The 19,413-nt window shown below is 44.5% G+C and overlaps 1 protein-coding gene across 1 annotated transcript in view; it reads right to left on the reverse strand.

Annotated features, from left to right (window-relative positions):
• The window catches only part of UNC5D (unc-5 netrin receptor D), a gene marked incomplete at its 5' end in the record, with an annotated part of 211,935 nt that overhangs the window by 157,517 nt on the left and 35,005 nt on the right, over window positions 1–19,413 (reverse strand). Inside the window, one exon of the mRNA XM_063139491.1 lies at window positions 18,170–18,273. Within this exon, the coding sequence (XP_062995561.1) occupies window positions 18,170–18,273 (104 nt within the window). The remainder of the gene's footprint in view (window positions 1–18,169; window positions 18,274–19,413) is intronic.

Below are 19,413 nucleotides of genomic sequence, written 5' to 3' on the forward strand. Positions count from 1 at the left end.
GCCCTGCCGCCATCGCCGCCCATGCGGCGACGGCGGCAGAGCCCAGTAAGGGACCAAGGGGGAGGGGGGCCTTTCCTGCCTCCGTCCGCGGTCCATCGGCGTCTTCAGCTCAATTGAAGACGCCGATGGACCGCGGATGGAGGCAGGTAAGGGAGAGGAGGGCAGGGGGGTTACCGGGCCCTGCCACTGTCGCCGCATGGGCAACAGCGACAGCGGCAGGGCCCGGTAAACCCCACTTACCTTTCCGGCGGAGCTCTGGATTGAGGTGAAGGATCCGCGTTCACCTCGATCCTCTTCGCCATGCTCTGCCGGCCCCCCAATCCTCTTCGCCTCCACCTTAAGGGCAGGCGAAGCCCCCTGCTCCGCTTCTAATTCGCCGGTCCGTTTAGAAGCGGAGCACATCCCTAAACCTACTGTGGTTGAAGTTCAGGAGAGTCCCAAAATGGTTAGCATGTCCTGGAGGGGTTGTTCCCACCACCCATGTTTGGTAGAGTACCCACTAGGGGTGTGCACGGACCCCCCGCTCCGCTTCACTTGCAGATCCGCCATTTTTCGGAGCGGGTCGCTCCGCCCCGCCCCCGCTCCGCCCACTTCCGCTCCGCTCCGCTCGGAGCTCCGGATCCGGATCCGGAGCTCCGTTTTTGCCCCCCCATAGGCTTGCATTGAAAGCTAAAAAAGTAAACAACTTTTTTTCCGTTGAAGTTAGAAACCTCACGTTTGGCACCATGACACCTCATGGGCGTATACACACACACGCCAAGTTTCAAGGCAATCCCATCATCCCCTGATTTTTGGCGAATTTTTGAAAATCGGGCACCCCATTCACACCCCTTGGGATAGCTCCGTCAATTTGCATGTTAGAAACCTCAAACTCGGCACCAGGGCAGCTTATCCATGTGTCCACATGCACGCCAAGTTGCAAGCAAATCCCATCATCCCCTGATTTTTGGCGCGGCTCTACCCTCTAACGCACCTCCCATAACCCTAATTCACACCCCTTTAGATAGCTCCGTCAATTTGCACGTTAGAAACCTCAAACTCAGCACCATGATAGCTTATCCACGTGTCCACATGCACGCCAAGTTTCAAGGCAATCCCATCATCCCCTGATTTTTGGGGAATTTATGAAAATCGGGCACCCCATTCACACCCCTTGGGATAGCTCCGTCAATTTGCATGTTAGAAACCTCAAACTCGGCACCATGAGAGCTTATCCATGTGTCCACATGCACGCCAAGTTGCAAGCAAATCCCATCATCCCCTGATTTTTGGCATGGCTTAACTCACCCCAAATTGTCCCATTCTACAACTACGTCAATTTGCACGTTAGAAACCTCAAACTCAGCACCATGATAGCTTATCCACGTGTCCACATGCACGCCAAGTTTCAAGGCAATCCCATCATCCCCTGATTTTTGGGGAATTTATGAAAATCGGGCACCCCATTCACACCCCTTGGGATAGCTCCGTCAATTTGCATGTTAGAAACCTCAAACTCGGCACCATGAGAGCTTATCCATGTGTCCACATGCACGCCAAGTTGCAAGCAAATCCCATCATCCCCTGATTTTTGGCGCGGCTTAAACTTTTTAACTCACCCCAAATCAAGTCCCATTCTACAACTACGTCAATTTGCACGTTAGAAACCTATCCTTTGGTCCCATGACAGCTTACCCATGTGTCCCCATGGACACCAAGTTTCAAGGCAATCCCATCATCCCCTGATGTTAGGGGAACTTTTGAAATTTGAACACTCCAGTACGTCAGGGATTTAAAGTTGCAATTGCAGACAGCTCAATGGGGCCAGTTCCAAGGCAATCCCAACATGCCACGAGATAACCCTAAATCTTCTGGCACATTTGAAAAAGGGATTATTGAATTTGATAAAGTCTAAGTGAGCGCAGGAAGGACTTCTCCCCTTAGTCAAAGCAAGACACATACACCATCGCTGCAAGGCGGGAAGGGGAGAAGGGAGGGAAAGCAGGCAGGCAGCATGCATTGTAGTGCCGCAAGGATGGCTTGAGCACTAACGCATAGCAAACCAACCCATAAGTGGGCGCAAAGTGAGGCAAAGATGGCTGGTTGTTTCTTTCTAAGCCAGCAGTTACGCCTTGAGGGGCACAGAGGAGGACGATTGGGAGCAAACCAGGCACCAGGCGGGCAGAGAGGCAGGCAGAGTAGGCGAGGAGTCAGTCCTGGCAGATGCCCCACCACAGCAGCACCCCGGGGGAGGCGGGCAGGCAGGCAGGCAGGCTGCGGGCATTTCTGGGGGCACAAGGAAGTGATGGCTGGTTTCTAAGCCAGCATTGCAGTTAGTCACGCATTGCAAACGCAAACCATCCCAGCGAGTCGGTCACCGAGGAGGACAGGCTAGCAGAGGGGCAGGCAGAGTGACATGTCATAGATCTAGTATTGGGGAGGAGTCAGTCCCGGCAGATGCCCCAACACAGTAGCACCCTGGGTGGGCATTGGAAAACGCCATCTTGTGGGTCAATACTTCCCCCACCCCATGTCCTGCAGGGTTGCCTGCCTAACCCTTGTGGGGATGGGAGATGGAGAGCTTAGAGTGGCAGTGCCAGCAGCAGCCTTCGGCTTTCCCCTGGAACCAGTCGCCTTGCCCGCCTCTTTCCCCAGCAAGATCGCCTGGTGCTGCCTATGAAGATGCATCTTCATGCTGCTGGTTCCATAATGCCCTGTCGATGAACCCCTGCTTAGGCTGAGTTTGCAGTGGCGACAGACAGCAAAGCGGGGATCCGCTCCCAACTCAAAGTGGTCCCACACGATGCTTGTCTTTCGTTTCCGTGGTGACACCACCAATTGCCCGCCTGAGCTCTCTGGTGTTGCCACAGAAACAGGGGTGTGGGATGAGACTGGGGAGAGAGCCTCGGCCTGCTGCTGCTCCTCCTCAGCCCCCACATCCTGGAGGCCCACCGCCTCCTCCTCCTCCCCCCCCTCCACTGTGCTGAGGACCTCGTCTAGGTCCATCAGCGGGCTCGTGGGCTGAAAGGAGAATGAAGGAGTTGGGGATACTCCTCCTCCTCTAATGGCACTGCTGCCACGTGCCTCTTGCAAACGGGCACTTTTCCCATTCCCACCCTCAAAAAGAGAACGCCGGGCACAAGTTGCAGAAGAGAGTGGCTCTGCCTGCTGCTTGTCCTGCTTCTGTTTTGGAGCAGTCAGCCAAGGAGTTGCCCGTTTGAGTTTCACAGGAGGAGAGGAAGCCCTGCTGGCAGACTGAGCCTTGCTGCTTTCAGCACGCCTGCTTCCTCTTTTCATGATGACTAACAAAATATTAATACTACTAATACTATGTATAAGGTACTACTAAGAATATGTATAAGAATAATATAATATGTTTAAATGTAGGGAAATGGGACAAGAACAATAAAATATACTACTACTAATATGTATGAGAATATACTAATATATATATATATATATATATATATATATATATATATATACTACTAAGAATATCTACAAGAATATAATAATATGTTTTAGAATATTACTAATAAATGTAGGGAAATGGGACAAGAAATGGGACAACCACTACTATAAGAAGAACAAAATATGAATACTACTACTAATATGTATGAGAATGTATACTAATAGACTACTAAGACTATGTCAAAGAATATAATAATAATATGTTTAAGAATAGGGAAATGGTGTGCGTATGCTTTCCCCAAAATGCTCAATCTGTGGCTGCCTGTTGAACTTGACAAAAGCAGCCCACTCCGTCGAAGTTACACAGAGAAGAAAAAGAGAATCCAATTTTTTTGGTATATTTGGTATATAGAAGATAGAAGGAAACACAATCAGGATTTAAGAGAGGGGAGGGGGAAAAAGAACCAACCACTACTATAAGAAGAACAAAATATGAATACTAATATAATATGTATGAGAATATATACTAATGGACTATGTGAAAGAATATAATAAAATATGTTTAAGAATATAAATGTAGGGAAATGGGACAAAAAGTGTGTGTATGCTTTCAAAAGAAAGCTTTCACAAAAGCAGAACAGTCAGGCTTTAATACAGGGAAGGGGGGGGCAACCAACCCAACCACACACTCCAAAATTCAAAAATAAAGTTTATATTAAATCAAAGTAAGGGGAACACAGGGCAAACTAAGCTACAAGTCAGAAAGAAGCAAACAAACACACACACGCGCCAAACTAAACCTATCCTAATCTATCTCCAAAGTCCAAAGCAGGAGCACTAACTAACTAAGTGTTCCCTCCACGAACGCCAACCCACAAAGAGACACAAAACAGAAAGTTCTCAGGGTGGGTCTGCCTTAGTCCCCCCTCCAACGCTGGGATTGGAGGAGGATGCTTTCTGAGGAGATCAATTCTCATCAGGATTGGGAGTTGAATGTGCCTGTCATCGCTTCCAAATAAATAAATAAATAAATAAAAAAAACCCAAACCCCGATTTTTAAAAAAATATTGCACGTGAACCACAGCACGCAGAAAGTTGAGAGTGGTCTCAAAATGACCCCCATCCACGACTCTCTGTGCACAAGAATTTTCAGAACGATAGCTTAAACCCCCCCCCCAGTTATCCCCGATTCTTTCCCTCAATGCAATCCTATGGGCGAAAAGCCGAAACGCAGTTTGAGCCCCGCGGTTGACCCGATTTTTAAAAAAATATTGCACGTGAACCACAGCACGCAGAAAGTTGAGAGTGGTCTCAAAATGACCCCCATCCACGACTCTCTGTGCACAAGAATTTTCAGAACGATAGCTTAAACCCCCCCCCCAGTTATCCCCGATTCTTTCCCTCAATGCAATCCTATGGGCGAAAAGCCGAAACGCAGTTTGAGCCGCGCGGTTGACCCGATTTTTAAAAAAATATTGCACGTGAACCACAGCACGCAGAGAGGTGAGAGTGGTCTCAAAATGACCCCCATCCACGACTCTCTGTGCACAAGAATTTCCAGAACGATAGCTTCAAAAACAACGTAGTTATGCGCGATTATTTGCCGCAATGCAATCCTATGGCGAAATGTTTTCAAGATGGCGACCGGAGCGCTCCGACTGAACTCGGAGCTCCGAAAAATGGTCGCTTCTCTTCGCCTTGCTTCTAGGGGGTCCGCGGTCCGCTCCTACTCCGCCTCTGGGTAAGGCGGAGCAGGCCAATCCGCTACTGCTTCTACGCTCCTAATCGGAGCGGAGCACATCCCTAGTACCCACCACTGATTGCACTCTGGTTGACCAGAAAAAATAGCATTGGCATAAAAGGAATATCTGTGTTTTGTTTTTTGTTTTGATTTTGAAATGAGCAATCTCTTAAACATAGATAGAAATCTCCAAAAAACTTGCATTCATTTAATGGCCACAGAAAGGCAGCAAAAAGCGTGACATGCCGAAAATAAGTTTGAAAGTAAAAGTATATAGCAGAAGATGAAATGGAAGTTTGGGGAAATGGCAATGTTGATTCTCAGCACACAATGGCAGACAAAAGAGAGTCAATTTGTGAGTGCAGCAAAGCAGGAAACAACAGCGATTCAGTGATAAGTGGTGCTTTAAGACACATCAGAACAATGCAGGAGAAGAAACATCTAAGGAAACCAAAGCAAAGGACATTGACAAAGAAAGGGCATACCAGGGCATTCACTTGAAGGAATGTGTGGGAGATGAAACGAAAAGGGGATTTCTTTAGTGTAGAAAAATATCTGAATTGTCTCAATGCAAAGAACATATGCAGTGAAACAGCACAAGGCTTCATTACTTGTTATTATAAACTATGCAGCGGTTCTGGCTGTAGTGAAATAAAGAAGATAACAACTTGGCAGATTGTAAAGAGAAGGAGAGAGAGAGAGAGAGAGAGAGAGAGAGAGAGAATGAATGTGTTTTACGGATTGCTACATTATGTGTCTACGGCTGGGAAAAGGAATGATTAACTGCAATCTCCGCAGGAGTCAAGATGTAAGTCAAGTTTGAGAAAAGTGGGGGGGAGTGGGAGTGGAGGAAATAATCATAATCATAATAATTATTATTATTCAGTACAAGGAAGTACATCTGCCAACTCAAGGCTGAAGCTGTTGTAATGTGGGAGATTCACAACTGAATGTCTCTACACTTCTTTATTTTAACTTTTAAAACAGCCATGGATGGGTCCAGCTTCTTCTCAGGGTAGCAGTGCTGAAGGTAAGTGATGTTAGCCCCAACATCCCATGCAGATCTAAATTTTCCATGGAGTTGCTAACGACTCCTCAGGAAAGAGAGAAAATTGCACCTACATTGCATGTACTTACCTCCTCTGCCCCACCATAGTGGGCCTCAGAGCAGCTTCAAGGGAAAGAATGAACATTGTATGAGGGAGAAGAATGGACATTTCTCCTCCAATGCCACCAGTTGAATAAAAATTAGACCACCATTTGACTTGATTTAATATTCACACACACACACACACACACACACACATCTGTACAGAGAAGGGAGACTTGGCCTCCATTTGACATATGAGGAAGTATCCAGCTGTGCCATTCCTTTAGCACGAATGATGTTGCGCTCACAGAAACTAGGTTCTGAACTATGCACAAGGCGAGAATCAAACTAAAGTTATGCTTGCGCAAGTGATTGTGCATTACACTTCTGCCACAAGAGGAGCGGCTAAAAACCTACACAATGGAAAGATTTGGCCCTGTGAGCACTATTTGAATTTGCAGACTGATGCTGTTGCATATTGCAGATGGGTTTAAATTAGGGCTGTGCACAGATCCCCCGATCCGCTTCGTGGCCCGATCCGAAAAATCCAGATCAGGCCTGATCCAGTTCGGGCTGATCCTCCCGTCCCGCCAGGTAAGCCACCCACCAAACCCCCTTACCTGTGTCTGTCGTCACGGGCTTCAATTGAGGCCCCAGCTTGTAACTTGAGCTCATGGGATGACCAAGAAGAAATCCTGCACAGTCTACTTTACTCCAAATCTTCTCAACTTTACTCAAATCAATACATTGATCCTCCCTTTCAAATTTCATTTTTTTTTAAAAAAAGGCAATAAATAGATGACAATAAATAGTGAGAGATATAGGCCATAGCTAGACCTAAGGTTTATCCCTGGATCGTCCAGGGGTCAAACCTGTTCATCTACGTGACACACAGGGGATCCAGTGCTGTTACAAGGGCAAACCCTGGATGATCCCAGGATAAACCTTACGTCTAGCTGTGGCCATAGAATGCTTTCCCCCATTTTTTGTCTCGTTGCAGGGACAAAACAAAGAGAGCAGAACTAATCTGATCCTTGCTGAATTGGCAACTGGAGCTTTTGGCATGGCAAAAGTGAAATACCTTACTCCAACATTATCTTCAAGTGGAAATTACTGCTGTTTGAGAGGGATGGACAGGACACTACCTTTTTATCTGACCTTGGGATTGACTTGAAGCTGAACCACAAAGGGTCATATAGATCTGAAGAAAAGCAACTGGTATTGTAATGCGGTACCACAGTGTTTACCACTCTCTGGAGCTGTTGAGGTTCCCATTACTTCTGAGTATTTAACAGTGCTATGACATACTGAGTTCCTTGTTTGCTCCCTTCTGGGTTGAAAGGATGGATTTTAAAACACAGATGGGTTGAAAGGATGGGTGGACATGGAATCTTTACAATAATATCTGAAAGCCTGGAATCATTGTTGAAAGTAACTTGCCCAGGTCCTCCTAACTGAGTGTTTCCTAGCCTGGAAGGAAGCTCCCACATAGACAAGAAAGTCAATTGGCTGGCTGTTGCCAGGGAACCCAGCTCTTTCTGGGCTCCCCAGATTTCCATGGCACCCCTGACTTAGCATGCATTTGCCAGCCAAGCTGCAGGTCTCTCCCCAAAATCCAGTAACTTCTTTGTTGTTTGATTTAAATTTGAATAGATAGCAATTTGCACAAATTAGTATTTACACATTTTTTAGAAATCCACAAACTGGTCCCGACTCCCAGTCCACCACTCTAAGCACTGCACCACTCTGGCTCTCTTTAGCTTCCCCACAATGCCACTGGGCCCAACTCGGGAACTCTGAAGCATTCTGTGGAAATTCAGAATGCCGTTGCAGCCAGTATTTTACTAATACTGGCTGCAGCTGCCTTAAAATCAGCACTGATCCTAAAATGTAAAAGTTTTCAAAAAGAAAAAATAAGGTTGGGATACCATCATTTGCCCAAATAAGCCAGGGTATATATGCCTCCCAGGAGCCAGTTACAATGAATGAATATGTCTTTCCTGCTCTCTCTGAAGGTGCATGATGGATGTGCAGCCCAACACTATAGTTTTCCTGCAAATGCCCAGGTTCACCTCAAGTCAAGAGTGTTGTTCCATTGTTCTGCCACCTTTTCTCTTTGGAATTCTGGTTGGCAATTTAGCCAAATGGCCTTGATTAGAAAAATATTGCAAGGGAAAAAAAGCATGATTATTAGTAAGAACCATCGGTTTGTATGAAAATTCAAGCTACGCAAAATACCATAAGGTAAATCCTCCATCCCAACCAGGCTTAATCTTTTCATATGACTCCATTTGCATTTTATAAGGAGCTGTTGGAGGGCAGGGAGTGGGGGGCTGAATGGGTTGTGGCTGGCTGCACCAGAAAAACCTCCTCCCTCTGCCCGGAGTCCTTTGACTACGTGGTGCATACTCCCATTTATTAAAATGTAGATCATGTCTCCAAAGGTTATGAATTATTACTTTGAGTAGACTGCCTACCAGAGAGAATTAGCCTGATACACTGAGTCTTTATGGGGAATTTTATTGTCCAAAGCAAATATGACCTGTTAGGATTTACACACTTTATTAGCAGCAATAACCATTTTACAACCAACACCAGTAAATCAGGGTTTATTGAGAACTCCACCATTTTAATCTGTGGAAAGACATTAACATGTCGCCTTTTTTATCGGACATCATTCCTAACTTTTATGAAAGATAGATTTTCCATTTAGCTGGTAAATGTAGAGTGCGATAGTTCAAAATAATGAATTGATGTGAAAGTTGTCAAGAGGGCTGTGCCACTCTCAGTGGCCACAAGGGTTAATTTCTGGAATGGTTTTGTGGTTCACTAGATCTGTTCACAACATTACAAAATTCACATGCACAAGATATATGGGGAAGGGGAGATATTTTTTCCTCTAGAGCTTTTAATGCTCTACCTTATAACATCCCAGCTATTTTATCTCTCCCCATCTCTGTGACAGAGTACATTAGATCTTTATGTGTTGGTTTTACCCACCATGTACGAAGCCCACATGACAACAACACTTTCACAGACATTGTTGGTTTTTCTCTAACTAAAGGAGACAATCCTCTTTGAGACTTCTCATAGCCTGAATTAGACTGTTATGATATTGAACTTCTTTTTTAAAAATCTGTAGCAGAATTCTAATGACTCGGCTTAAAGCTTGATATCAATAACTATGGGATCTTACATACTATGTGGATCCAAAGGTGGCCTTGTACATGTGGAAGAGGTGTTCTGCTCATGGCATCGCTGTTTTACACCTTGATTCTACAGTATTGTGCAAGAAAAGTGAAACGAGCATGGACTGTATGTTTTTTCTCTCTCTCCATGTCCCAGAGCTCATATGGCATTCTTTTTTGTAATATTGGGGGGGGGGGATGTTAAACCTCATGAATAAACTGTGACTGAGTCAAGCACACAACCAGATGGCCGTGCATAAAAACCCATTCTTGGAGGCAGAGCTGTGGGCACTTTCCAAGTGCTGAAGAGAAGCCTGACATTGCTGCAGGGTATATGAGACCAGAAGTACGCCCAATAGCCACATGCAAAAACTCCACAACACACGTTTGTGAAACAAAGTGACAAGGACACCATTCTTGGAATCAAACTTGCAAAGGCAGAAATTGTATTTTAAAAGCAGGATCCTATGTGATTAGATGGAGTGAGTCCTTTGGCTATCCGAAGCACTGGGAGGCAGCGTGGGAGGAATAAGGGAGGCATTTTAACCTCCCACTCTGTTGTTCTAGCATATTCAGCTGGACCGGGGATGTTGTGGGCTGGATCCAAGAGTCTGTTAGACCTTGCATCTACCCCCCAATGTAGCTCACTGGGCTATGGTGCATTTACAAAACAGCTGTTCGGGCATACCATGGCCCCATGGAGCATTCATGACTATAATCTTGTGTAAATGGGGCATTTATGGCTGCCATTTACACAACATGGGAAATATGCAACTTCCAGAGCACCCATTGTGCACAGCGATGGAGGCTCTGGATGAGGGTGGATGGGCTTGCAGATTTGTTGGGCACTCACCAAGCTGCCAAGAAGCTTCTGCAGTGCTGCAAACTGAGGTAGGCAGCAGTGATGGCTTGATGCATATCCAACGGAGCCAGACACAGGTGAGTCCATCCATCCCTAAGCCCATCTAGCTGACGTAAATTTTTAGTGGATGGGAAAGGGACTGCAATGGGTCCACATCTTTCTTTCCTCTCCTCTCCCCACTCATCATCTTGTCCCCTTTGTCCCCAATCCTCTTCTAAGGTTGACCTTAGAAAATGAGCCACTGTGGAGTTTTCAATTATGGCTGTGAGTAGAGAGAAATTCCCACTTGGATTTTCTACCCCCAAAGTCGTAGCTATTTCTAGGCCTCAGTGCAGGAGGGAATGCACTAGGGTCCCCGCCCAGGGACCATAGGCTTGTTCTCTAAAACACAGATGCCAAATTAAATTGCATAACTGGATGAGTATTCATACATTGTCCTAGAACATTCGTCTATTAGATTAACTGCTGATAACTCTCACAAACCATGACAAATTTAAAACAGATGGATAAATATAGGGTCACATTAATTACACTTTTTAATCCCTTGCCTTCAATTTAATGAATATTGGCACTGATGCGTTTTCCTCTGACTTTCTCTCCTCAAACAAATATGATAGTGTTATCTTAAGATGAAATATGGGATAGATTAAGAGAGGATCTCCCAAGTGATAAGAGTTTAGGATGTCACAGCACTTTGCTGAGCCAAAATGTCACAGGAGACATTTCCCTGAGAAATTGTCTGAGATAGTTTCCCCCCCCCCCCTCATCCCCTAGAAAGAGAAGACCTCTTTGCACAATGTTCTTGAGTTATTCTCCACTGAGGGGTGAAGGATGTCATCTTTCCATTCCCCCCCCCACATGCACACACAATGTCCTAGATGAAACTACCTGCTGAATGCAACTGCTTTTATTTATTTATTATTTTCAAAAGCAACAAAGTGCAAAATAAACCGTGGCTGGTCATTAAAAGGAAGCTTCCTAGAACAACAACGTTTTCAGGAGACACTGGAAGGAATACAAATTTGGTGCCTGCCTGACCTCCAGAGGCAGGGAATTCCATAGGAGGGGGGGGTGCACCACATTGAAAGCTCTTGCAGTGACAGGGGGAGGGTTGAAACTTTAGGGGGGAAATAAGAAGCTGCACTCCTGCTACGGATAGGAGTGAGCCTGGGTCTGAGAAGCTGTTGGAGAATTTCTCCTTCCCCTTCAGAAATCGCTACCTTCAAATATCATGGAATATTTCATAAGGCCATTTGGCACACAACTTGAGATCTGTATTATTGCTTTACAGCCATCGCATTTACACATCTGCAGTCAAATTTCCCATGTTACACTGAAGACCTAGTTCTACAGAACAGATTGAGAAGGATTTCCATTCCAGATAGTAAAACACACACATATTTTAGTAGCACCCAGATATTACAACACTCCCTCCCCATCTCTCTCTCTCTCTCTCTCTCTCTCTCTCTCTCTCTCTCTAACTCGGATGCCATCTGTCCATACATTTCTGAGCTTGCAGTGTTATTGATGGACACACACACACCTGCCCCAAATGCATTCAACAGCATGTGTATAATTGGAAAAAAATGTGCATGAAAAAGTATATTTGGGGGGGAAATGTACATATATGGATGTGTACACTTGAGAAATGTGCACAGCTATGGTTCAATCAATGGGAGAAGGATGCATACATTTTAATGATGTGCACAACTGATGCGTAGAGCTGTAAAAATATACAGAAGAACGTGCTTGGATTTTCATTTGGAAAGAAAAAGAAATGCTTGCAAGTCGGAATGAGATTCAAGATGGAATTTGGAGATTTCCATGTTGAATCTCACTTGGAGATCTCCATCTTGAATCTTGTGTTTTGCTAATTTGCCCATCCCTAGCACAGAGTGTGAGCAGCATAGCCAAAACTGAGCTCTCCTGCACACCCAACCCAGCCCATGCTGCTGTTCCTCTTGAATGTATAGACAATGAACATGGCTGGAGTCAAAGGTAGGTATGATTGAGCACCTGCAAATGGTCCACATCTCAGCAGGGAACCACTTCCATGAGCCCCTTGGAGCTCTTTTTCCTCTTAACCATTGCAATGTGTTTATTCACCTTCTGGCAGTGAGGAGGAGGAGCAGTGGTTGGCACTGTGTATTTGCTCCTCAGCTCTTTGCCTATCAAGCAAACAAACTGTAACCATGACGAGAAAGAGGATGAGGAACAATAGCAGCCTGTGACAATGGTAGTAAGAAGGTAGACTCATTGAGGGAGGTAGACTCATCTGAGGGAGTCCTGCCCAAGGGCTCTCAACAACCTGGATCAGGCACTAAACAGGGAGCATGGGCAATGGTCCCCCTCTCCAATCTCCTTAAACTCTGGCAAAGACCATCTTCTCTCTCCATTTTAAGACCAAATGACACAGTAGTTGTAATATATGCATTTATCGCGTTTCTTTATTTGGTAGTGGCTACAAGTAGACCAAGATGAAGGTTGTGGCAGAGAAGTGTTTCCAAAGCTGATATTTGCTGCAAGAGGAAAGCTGTGATTGACACCAAAGGAGGCTTCTTTCCAAGGGGGAAAAAGCAATTGTGAGGGGGTATTCATTACGACGGCAGAAGGAGAAGAAACTGTTAAACTCCACTCTTCAGACACTAGGCCCATAGTTCTGGTCCCTCCCCCCAGCTCCCATTTAACAGCAGCGGCACCAGCAACAACAAAACAGTCAAGATAAATGCACTTGTGCATTTAATGCATCATGTGTGCTGGCTCATAGATGCACATTTCTCTCCCCTCTCTTCATTTCTAATCAGCTTTTAAAAAATATTCCTAGCTAACTGGCAGCCAATTCTATAGGATTTTGTGTCCCCCACCCCTCCCAGTTTGCCTCATTGCTCATCCTATAAACCAGTTTCCAATGGCATGTGCTCAGCAGGCCTTCTGACTAATGAACAGAACGTGCTACTTGTTCTTTACAGTTTCTTGCTTGCTTTCTCCAGCTTCTTCTGTCCACCCAATTAATAGATACCATAGTGATTTCGACAGCGATTAGAAGCAACCAGCCTCTGGTTTATACCAGTTTCTCTCTTTATTGAGGCATCTCAATAGCAGCACAGATGCCGCTGTAGACTTTTTAGAGAGTAAATATGCCACAGCGCAGATGGAGTTGTAGGCCCAGAGCTTTAACTTTCAACTGCTAGCTAGAACCTGCCATGATGCAAGCACTAATGCTCCTTCAGCTGTGGTCAGAGATAGAGGGCTGGGAATTGAGCTCCCCCGGTGGGATCTTCTGGATCTCCCCATCCCAAAATAGAAAAGGAAGAGCCTATTTACCCACTGAGCTTGCACAGGTATTTGTACATGGCATCCTAAACCACCAAAGGCCATTGTACCAAGTAGCAACTCTGATGTTTACCTCTCGAAAGGGGAGTGATGATAGTTCAGTGGTAGAATCCAAGAATTGGCATCTCCAGTTAAAGGATCATGTAGGACATGATGGGAGAAACCTCCGAATAAGATCCTGTGGAGCCATGGCCAGAGTAGACAATGGACACATACTCTTAACTTGGTAAGCGTATTACTTTGATACTTTTAAGGTGTGGATAGCTGCAATCCAAATAGTAACACATTTAAGTTGGAAATCAGAAGCATGTTGATTGCTGTTGTTTTAATATTCTTAGAGATGTAGACTTCTGGAACGTGTCCTCTGTCTGGACTGGAGCATATGTTCTACAAGCAGAAGGTACCAAGTCCAATTTCTGGTATCTCCAGGCAAGTCTGTGAAAGATGACTCTCTGAAAACCTGGACAGCCACAGCCTGTTGTTTGTGTACATCAGTCCTCCCCAACTAGGTGTCCTCCAGGTCTTTTGGACTAGAAATCTCTTCAGTCCTAACCAGCATGGCTAGTGGTCAAGGATTACGGTAAATGTAGTCCAAAACATATAGACAATTACTGAGTTGATGAACTAAGGGTTTGACTCGGTGTGATAGCTTGGCTCCTGATGCCTTAGGCGTGGCTTCATGCACTCAAGAATGGAATTAACCCCTTACATAAGATCTCAGAGTTGCCTTTTCTCTTTGGGTATTGTATCTGCCATGGCCAGGGAATGGGCTAAAGTTGCCAGATTCGGCCTACATTTGGTAATTATCTAGAATTTAAGCTGGGCACAGACACTTCTTAAAATTATCCACCCTATCTCTGGGCACAAAAATTCCCAGAGGAGGAGAAATTCTTCACAGTTTTCATAGGTAGGGCTCACCATTGGCAGAGGTTCTAACACAGCTTCTTTCTTTTTACATAAGGGTTTTCAGTTTCTCCTTTACTTGGGCCAGTCACTCTCTCTTAGAGCTTTATCACACCAGCCTTATACTGTGCAATCACTGCGAATTGCATGCAAAGGACTCAGAAGTTTTCCACCTTATAATCTGCTTTGATTGTGAAGTACTCCCATGCATCCTGACTTAATTGTGCAATAAAGCAAAAAGATTTGCCCTATTTAGCCCCTACTGTTTGAGCATATCTTCTGAGCTGCCGCTGGGGTGCAGGAGCACGATTTTAAGGAAATGCTTATATCTGCATAAGCTTGAAAGATAAAGACACCAAAATTGGCACAGTAATAGATATTAGGGAGAGCTTTAAGCACACCAAATTTGAATTGAATTGGGTCATCCATTGATTTTTAATGATTTTTTTTACATTTCCCCCCTTCAACTCACTTCCTGGTATGCAAAGGATCACTGTCGCCCGGTAGCAAAAACAACAACCGCGAAAGCTTAGCGCTACAGGGATAATCCAAGGGAAGCAGGTATGTGGGATGAAGCTTTTACTCTAGCCTATCTTGTAAAGCTCCTGTGAAGATAAAGTGGAGGGAGGATACTATACTGGGGGTGGCAACTTCTATTGGTTTTGCCCCCAAGGCCCCACCCCCTTCTGTGAAATCACTGGGGATGCCATCACCCACTTATTCTTTTCCTGTCCAGGGAGAAGCACGGAAAGCAACTTAGCTAGCATTTGGAGGCACTGACCAAACTGAGTGGCTCCTTCCCAATCTACTCATGTCTCAATTGGGGCATTAATAGCATGGGAAGGGACTCAGCCAGGACTCTTAGGAGCTGACGCCTGCAAACGCCACAAATGCTGCAGGAAGGGACTCGGTTGGTCCTTACAAGCCCTTCCTGAAGGGATGGGGGGGGGGATTCCCAACTAATCAGAGATAATATGGCGATGGTGGGTGCTCTACCGCCAGAGGGTAAGGTTTGGGGAGGCTGCTCAACCATCCATGGGCTGAAGTGGTCACCACCAGCACAGGGCAGTTTAAACCCGTAGGCTGGAGCTTGTCCTCTGCTGTACTGTGGATTCCACCTTGAGTTCCTTAAAGGACATGTGGGATATAATTGGTGTTGTATTGTTACTACTGCTACAAAAATGTTCCAGTTTGACTCACTCTATGCCACCACCCAAAGTTTCTGCACAACACAGCGAAGGATAAATCTACTAAGTAGTGAATCCCATTAATCATCATCATCATCATCATCATCATCATCATCGAAAAGGAAGAGGAAAAGAGAGGAAAATATACACCACTGGTGATGGAAGTTAAAGAACTATGGCAAAAGGAAAGGGTCACAATTATTCCATTACTCAAATCAGTCACTGCCATCGCATCAAAAAACTGTACAGAAAACCTTTAGGAACTGGGCCTATCAAAATACATCCACCCCAACATCCAGAAAGCAGCCGTACTTAAAACATGCTCAATTGTCAAGGAATTCCTGAATCAGTGAAAGCCTGTCATGGCCGTCTAGGAAAACCACCACTAGCGAGAAAAGAGAGATAATAATAATAATAATAATAATAATAATAATAATAATAATAATAATAATAGTCATTGGGAAGGAGCAGGGGGAGAGGATGTTTGCATGAGGACAAAAGTGAACTTTTCAAAGAAGCAATGATAGCTCATGAGCTGACCAATCTTAGAACCTGCCATCATTCTGAAGGAAGAACACTCAACACCAACACCAACACAGCTTTAAGAAATATCCAGAGTGCCTTGAAATTTGTGATCAACAACAATCAAAAGGAAACTACAAAATCGAGACAAGCCGTTTTGCTCAGCTGCACTGTTGACCACAACTGATGACGAAGTCTTTGTTTTCACAGCATTTTCATTCTACAGAATACTAGAAGCATGGTGTAATATTAGTTGCCTTCCACCACTTCATCACACCTCCTTGTCTAAGGCTTGATCTGGACAAATTGCTAACCCCTCATGGTACAAAAGCTCTTGGAATGCAGCCCTTCAGACTACAAGTGGGGGGTTGAATGTTTCCCCCTTAAAATTAAAATAGTAACAACAACACATGGCTGCCATCCACTTAAAGATATTCAATCAATTAATGCATTATTAATTAATTACATTTGTATAGATTTGCATATGCATAAAATCAAGATTCCAGCTGGCTTACAGACTTTTTATAAAGCACGCTACAATGTTGAGCAGAAACCCTCACCACAAACTTCTGGAAACAGTCATCCAGGAATGAGCAGAGCTACACATGAGAAAAACCTTAAAACAACTGTACCTGCCCACTCAAGTCAGACAACCTCTCCAAGAGAATACCATAGTTGATGGTACTGAAAGCCACTGAAATGTTCAGGTTGCACTCCTCCTGTCTCTCTCCTGACGTAAGACATTCCGCAGGAAGACCAAGGAAGTTTCATTGCCCAAACCAGGCCAAAACCCTGATCAAAATAATCTAGAAAAACAAGTTCCATACAAGAGTATCTGCATCTGATCAGCCATGGATCTGAGCATGCTCATGCACCGTCTGGGTATCTAGCATCACAATCAGTTATTCAAAGTGCAAGTCATCCATTATTACAGCAGCATAGGAGATGTCTGGGAAGATACTTGCCATCCAGTGCCTGCATTGTCATTCCAAAGGTATTTGCTGGGGTGGGGTGGAATCACACCATGGCTAAACTGTTCTTTCACTGTAGCAGGATCATATTTTTACAGTTATTGGACAGCCAATTCTTCCATTAGGCAGATTATTGGTTAATGGCCTAGGATGGTTAGTAGATGTTTCCTCAATGGGAGTGAATGGTTAAGAAATAGCTGAATGGGACAGACATCAGGGCTTGGGAACAATGACACATCCCAGATAAAGTAAGTGTGTGTGTGTGTGTGTGCCCATGCATGCACACATGGGCACTTAGCAGAGGAAAGGTTTTGAGCTGAAGGTGTTTTATGTGGAGCTGATGTAGGACAGTGGATATATTGCCTCTAAAGAACACATACCGCTTGTTTCTATTCATGCTCTATGTGTAGGTTTGAAAATAAATCAAGTATGCCACAAGTCTCCAGCCCTTTCTTCAACCAAGGAAGCTCAACCCAGCTACCGCTGCCCCTGGAACTTCTCTCCGCTTAGGGAGATGGGAACCTCTTGGCAATCTGAATCAGGCATAATTCCAGCTCTTGGATGCTGTCCAAGTGCTGACAGAGACACATTTGAATGAGGCTTATTTATGTTCTACTGCTGTAAGCAATGTATCGGCAGAGGAGGGGTTTTCTATCACTCCCTTTTCATGATTAGATAAATCTTGCATTTAGTTGGAGAGTGTGCCATAAGATTCAATATACGTTTCAGAGCACAGACAATGCACAGATATAATTCCATGCAAGAGATTTTTTTTAAAAAAAACCAGTTGTGCCTTTTTTCTACTGTTCATGTCAATGTCCAGTCATGCCACTTGTGGAAGAGAAAACAGAGTGGTGTTTGTAATACAAACGAGTACTCTGGCCTACTTTGATTTTACATTCTCATTACAACCTGCTTCAACTGAAAGTGTCAACAAAGTGGATACTGCTTTTTGCAAAATGCCAAAGGCTTCGTCTCTCACCTCTGCTGCAGGTACTCCCTCTGGTGGCCGGCAGTGTAATACTATCATTCCTTCAATAGGCACTTCCTTTCCCTGGGGGTCTTGCTCAAAGTTTTTGCGTAAATCTGTAAAGAAGGAGATGTAGGAGTTAAGAATGGGAAAGGTTAAAGGCAGGTTAGCCTCACACAGACAGTACACATTCTGTGGTACCTTGAAGACTTGCATGAACTTTCATAAGATGTGTAAAGTGGACAGTGTCGATGATATACACACAACCAGAAGTGGAAAAAATATTGTTGCATTAATACTCTACCTCTTCTCAAGGTGGCATACATGGGGATTTGAACCTAGGTCTCCCCATTCCTAGTCCAACACTCTAACCACTACACAACACTGCTCTCCTAAAAAAGCCAATTAGACAAGGTGAGACTAAAAGAGGAACAATCACTTCCTGAAAACATATATCATACATGGAATATTCAACTGAAGTGAATGAGAATCAATCAAAAGGGCCTCAAAAGCCCATGACTGCTGATAGATCTAAGCACAGAGACAACCCACTAGGCTGGTAGATGAATTTGAATGTTAATTACAGATGGGATACTTTGGAAGTAACTCAACAAACCTTGATCTGGATTGAGACCAAAGGATATTGTCTCAAATCTGTCAATGAACTGGTATAATAGTCTTGCCAAAACCCTGATCAAAGAGCAAGAGACTTCTGTTTTTAATTTCTCCCTTATTTAGTGATTCTAATTTAGCTAATCCCTCTCACACAAAATATATTGCTATTCTTCCAGTTTTAATTTGGAATGACTAAACTTCATGCGCATGCAGTTAGCTCAACATTTGGGTCTCCACAGAAGTTATGTAATGCATAACTGTGATCTTGCATGTTGGGTGGGTGGATAGAAACAACCTTTCTTGTTTGTTTGTTTTCTTTATTTCATTCAAGTGAAACACAGATACAGATCTTTGGATAGTGGAATTATAATCTACATTGATAAACACAGGCAGAAGTCTCATTAAGGTAAATAAAATTAAGCAAGCAAGCAGGCATGCAATTGCATTGCACCCTATGGATGCAATCCTACACTGTGGCCACAGCTAGACCTAAGGTTTATCCTGGGATCATCCAGGGTTCGCCCCTGCCTGAGCACTGGATCCCCTGTGTGTCACCTAGATGTACAGGTTTGACCCCTGGACGATCCAGGGATAAACCTTAGGTCTAGCTATGGCAGGTACAAGGAAGCTAGTACCTTTGA

The sequence above is a fragment of the Elgaria multicarinata genome, chromosome 12 (genome assembly GCF_023053635.1).
Source record: "Elgaria multicarinata webbii isolate HBS135686 ecotype San Diego chromosome 12, rElgMul1.1.pri, whole genome shotgun sequence".
Classification (NCBI taxonomy): domain Eukaryota; kingdom Metazoa; phylum Chordata; class Lepidosauria; order Squamata; family Anguidae; genus Elgaria; species Elgaria multicarinata.